Here is a 2,935-nt window from a genome sequence, read left to right as displayed (position 1 = left end):
CCCAGAAATGTTTTGTTTTCTCTTGTCTAACTCTCTAAGAACACTGGAAAGTCTACTTAAAAACTGTGGTTTGTTCTCATCTCTTTATGTTTCCTTGTATCTTACAGTCCAAAGAGAAACTGATCAGCAGCCTGAAAGAGGGCTCAGGTGTGGAAGGGTTGGATAGCCATATAGCCAGCAGCATGGAGTTTGAGGAGATGAGACACGAGAGAGACATGCAGAGGGAAGAGATCCAGAAACTTCTGTCTCAGATTCAGCAGCTAAAAGCCGAGTTACAGGTAGGAGGATGTTCCCACATACTCCTGCTCCTGTCAGTTACGTACTGGCTTAAAGCGTCAGTAAACCCAATTATTTTTTTTTATGGTGCCTGTGGCTTTCAAACTGATTCCTCTTGCTGTGTGCTTTTTTGTGCGTTACTATAATCGTACTTCGTAAATAGCTGGTTGATCCATGTTTGTCCCCTATTTAGAGTGGCAACGCTATTTCATTTGATCGATCTTCATCTGCTTTGCCACTCTCACTGCGTGTGCCCCAGAAATGGTTCACTTCCTATTTTCTCCTCTGGAAGCTGCCCTACATGACTCTCCTTATCTGCTTGCGGGGAGGTTTCAGCATAGTGATTGACAGTGACCCCAGCGTGGTGTTCTTCCTTGGCTTACGAGTTGGCTTTAGCAGCTTGATCGGCAGCAGTGGCTCCAGAGAGCCTCAGAGCTGCAAGTAGAGCAGGACAAAGCAGCAGCATGCAAAGTAACTTTAGCTGTAAGTGATCTCTGCCCCACTATCGGACAGTGAGGATCCGAGGAAGAGGAACCAAGTTATGAGATCACGGTTTAAAATCTTCAAACCAAGAATGTGCATGTGTTGTCCATAGCAGCCAATGTTCATGTGTTTTTACATGCACTAGAAAAATGTCATCTGGATGCTATAAAATGCAGCTTCACTGCTCCATGCTTGCAGTTTTCGTAAAAATAAGGTGCGTGCCTCATCAGAGATTCCAGCCAATGCATCCACTAGAGACCGGTGACATCACTGAGAATGCAGCCTATCCCTTCACTAGAGACCGGTGACATCACTGAGAATGCAGCCTAGCCATTCACTAGAGAGCGGTGACATCACTGAGCATGCAGCCTATCCCTTCACTAGAGACCGGTGACATCACTGAGCATGCAGCCTATCCCTTCACTAGAGAGCGGTGACATCACTGAGAATGCAGCCTAGCCATTCACTAGAGACCGGTGACATCACTGAGAATGCAGCCTAGCCATTCACTAGAGACCGGTGACATCACTGAGAATGCAGCTTATCCATTCACTAGAGAGTGGTGATATCACTGAGAATGCAGCCTATCCATTCCCTAGAGACCGGTGACATCACTGAGCATTCAGCCTATCCATTCACTCGAGACCGGTGACATCACTGACAATGCAGCCTATCCAATCACTAGAGAGTGGTGACATCACTGACAATGCAGCCTATCCAATCACTAGTGACCGGTGACATCACTGATAATGCAGCCCATCCATTCACTAGAGAGTGGTGACATCACTGACAATGCAGCCTATCCAATCACTAGTGACCGGTGACATCACTGATAATGCAGCCCATCCAATCACTAGAGAGTGGTGACATCACTGATAATGCAGCCTAGCCGATCACTAGAGAGTGGTGACATCACTGATAATGCAGCCTATCCGATCACTAGAGAGCAGTGACATCACTGAGAATGCAGCCTATCCGATCACTAGAGAGTGGTGACATCACTGATAATGCAGCCTATCCGATCACTAGAGAGCGGTGACATCATTCGGAATGCACTTTTCGGGTTTTCTCCACTGAGTGTGAGGAATTCTCATCTCTGTCTTTGCTTTCTGTAATACTCCCCATGAGTATGTTATATCCTTGGATAATACGCAGACCGTAATTCTTCATATCTTCCCCCGTTCCAGGATCTGGAGTCTCAACAAGTAAGTGAAGCAGAAACAGCGAGGGAGCAGATGAATGATCTGCAAGAGCAGATGGCGGAGCAGAGGAGGGGGAAGCAGGAACTGGAGGCTGAACTGGAGCGCCAGAAACAGGTAATGATCCCTGATCAGAAAATGATAAACCTTATGAACGTAATGTAATCAATATGTATGAATGGTTTGAAAGAAAACCAAAACCCTTTTCAATGTATAACTTGTGAATTCCTATTCGTGGCTGCATTACATCAGCAGACTGTACCGTCCCGCTTAAAGGCCAACTCCATGTTTTGGGCTTCTATACCAGTGTTAAAAAAAAAAAAAAGAAGACGTGCAATACACTCCTCATCCTCTATACATGTATACCATATGTTTTGTCTTTTTAAAGTTGAAGTTTAATCTGCTTATATTTTGCCTTTTCTGGCTCTCCCCGTCATCAACATGTGGAATTGTTATGTATATAGCAGCCAGCCCTAGGTAACACTATTATGTGATGCTGAACCTCCATGATGTACAGAGCTGAAATGCAATGAATGAAGGGGCAGGCCAGGGACAGTCAGGCTGGGGAGGAATAAATAAATGAGGCGGAGCTCTATCTGACTTGCTGCAGCTTCTAATGCACACTGTGAGAAGCTCCCAGCGTGCAGTGACACCAGAGGAAGAAATTCCAGTCCAGGCGAGGAGCCGGTACAACTGTGCTAGGCTGAAGTGAAGGCCGGAGCTCAGATAGAAGAGTGAAGGGGAGGACGGAGGTCAGATAGAAGAGAGAAGGGCAGGACGGAGGTCAGATAGAAGACTGAAGGGCAGGACGGAGGTCAGATAGAAGAGTGAAGGGGAGGACGGAGGTCAGATAGAAGACTGAAGGGGAGGACGGAGGTCAGATAGAAGACTGAAGGGGAGGACGGAGGTCAGATAGGAGGACAGAGGTCAGATAGAAGACTGAAGGGGAGGACGGAGGTCAGATAGAAGACTGAAGG

At 46.7% G+C, this 2,935-nt stretch overlaps 1 protein-coding gene across 2 annotated transcripts in view; it reads left to right on the top strand.

The window, feature by feature from the left end:
• The window catches only part of GOLGA5 (golgin A5), a 19,332-nt gene that overhangs the window by 8,739 nt on the left and 7,658 nt on the right, over positions 1-2,935 (top strand). For both annotated transcript variants that reach the window (XM_018558500.1, XM_018558501.1), the window contains exons 6-7: positions 108-278; positions 1,947-2,075. In XM_018558500.1, coding sequence (XP_018414002.1) covers positions 108-278; positions 1,947-2,075 — 300 coding nt within the window. The remainder of the gene's footprint in view (positions 1-107; positions 279-1,946; positions 2,076-2,935) is intronic.

This window comes from Nanorana parkeri, unplaced genomic scaffold (assembly GCF_000935625.1).
Source record: "Nanorana parkeri isolate BGI_ZX_2015 unplaced genomic scaffold, ASM93562v1 scaffold344, whole genome shotgun sequence".
NCBI lineage: Eukaryota > Metazoa > Chordata > Amphibia > Anura > Dicroglossidae > Nanorana > Nanorana parkeri.
This window is presented reverse-complemented; position numbering and strand designations above follow the sequence as displayed.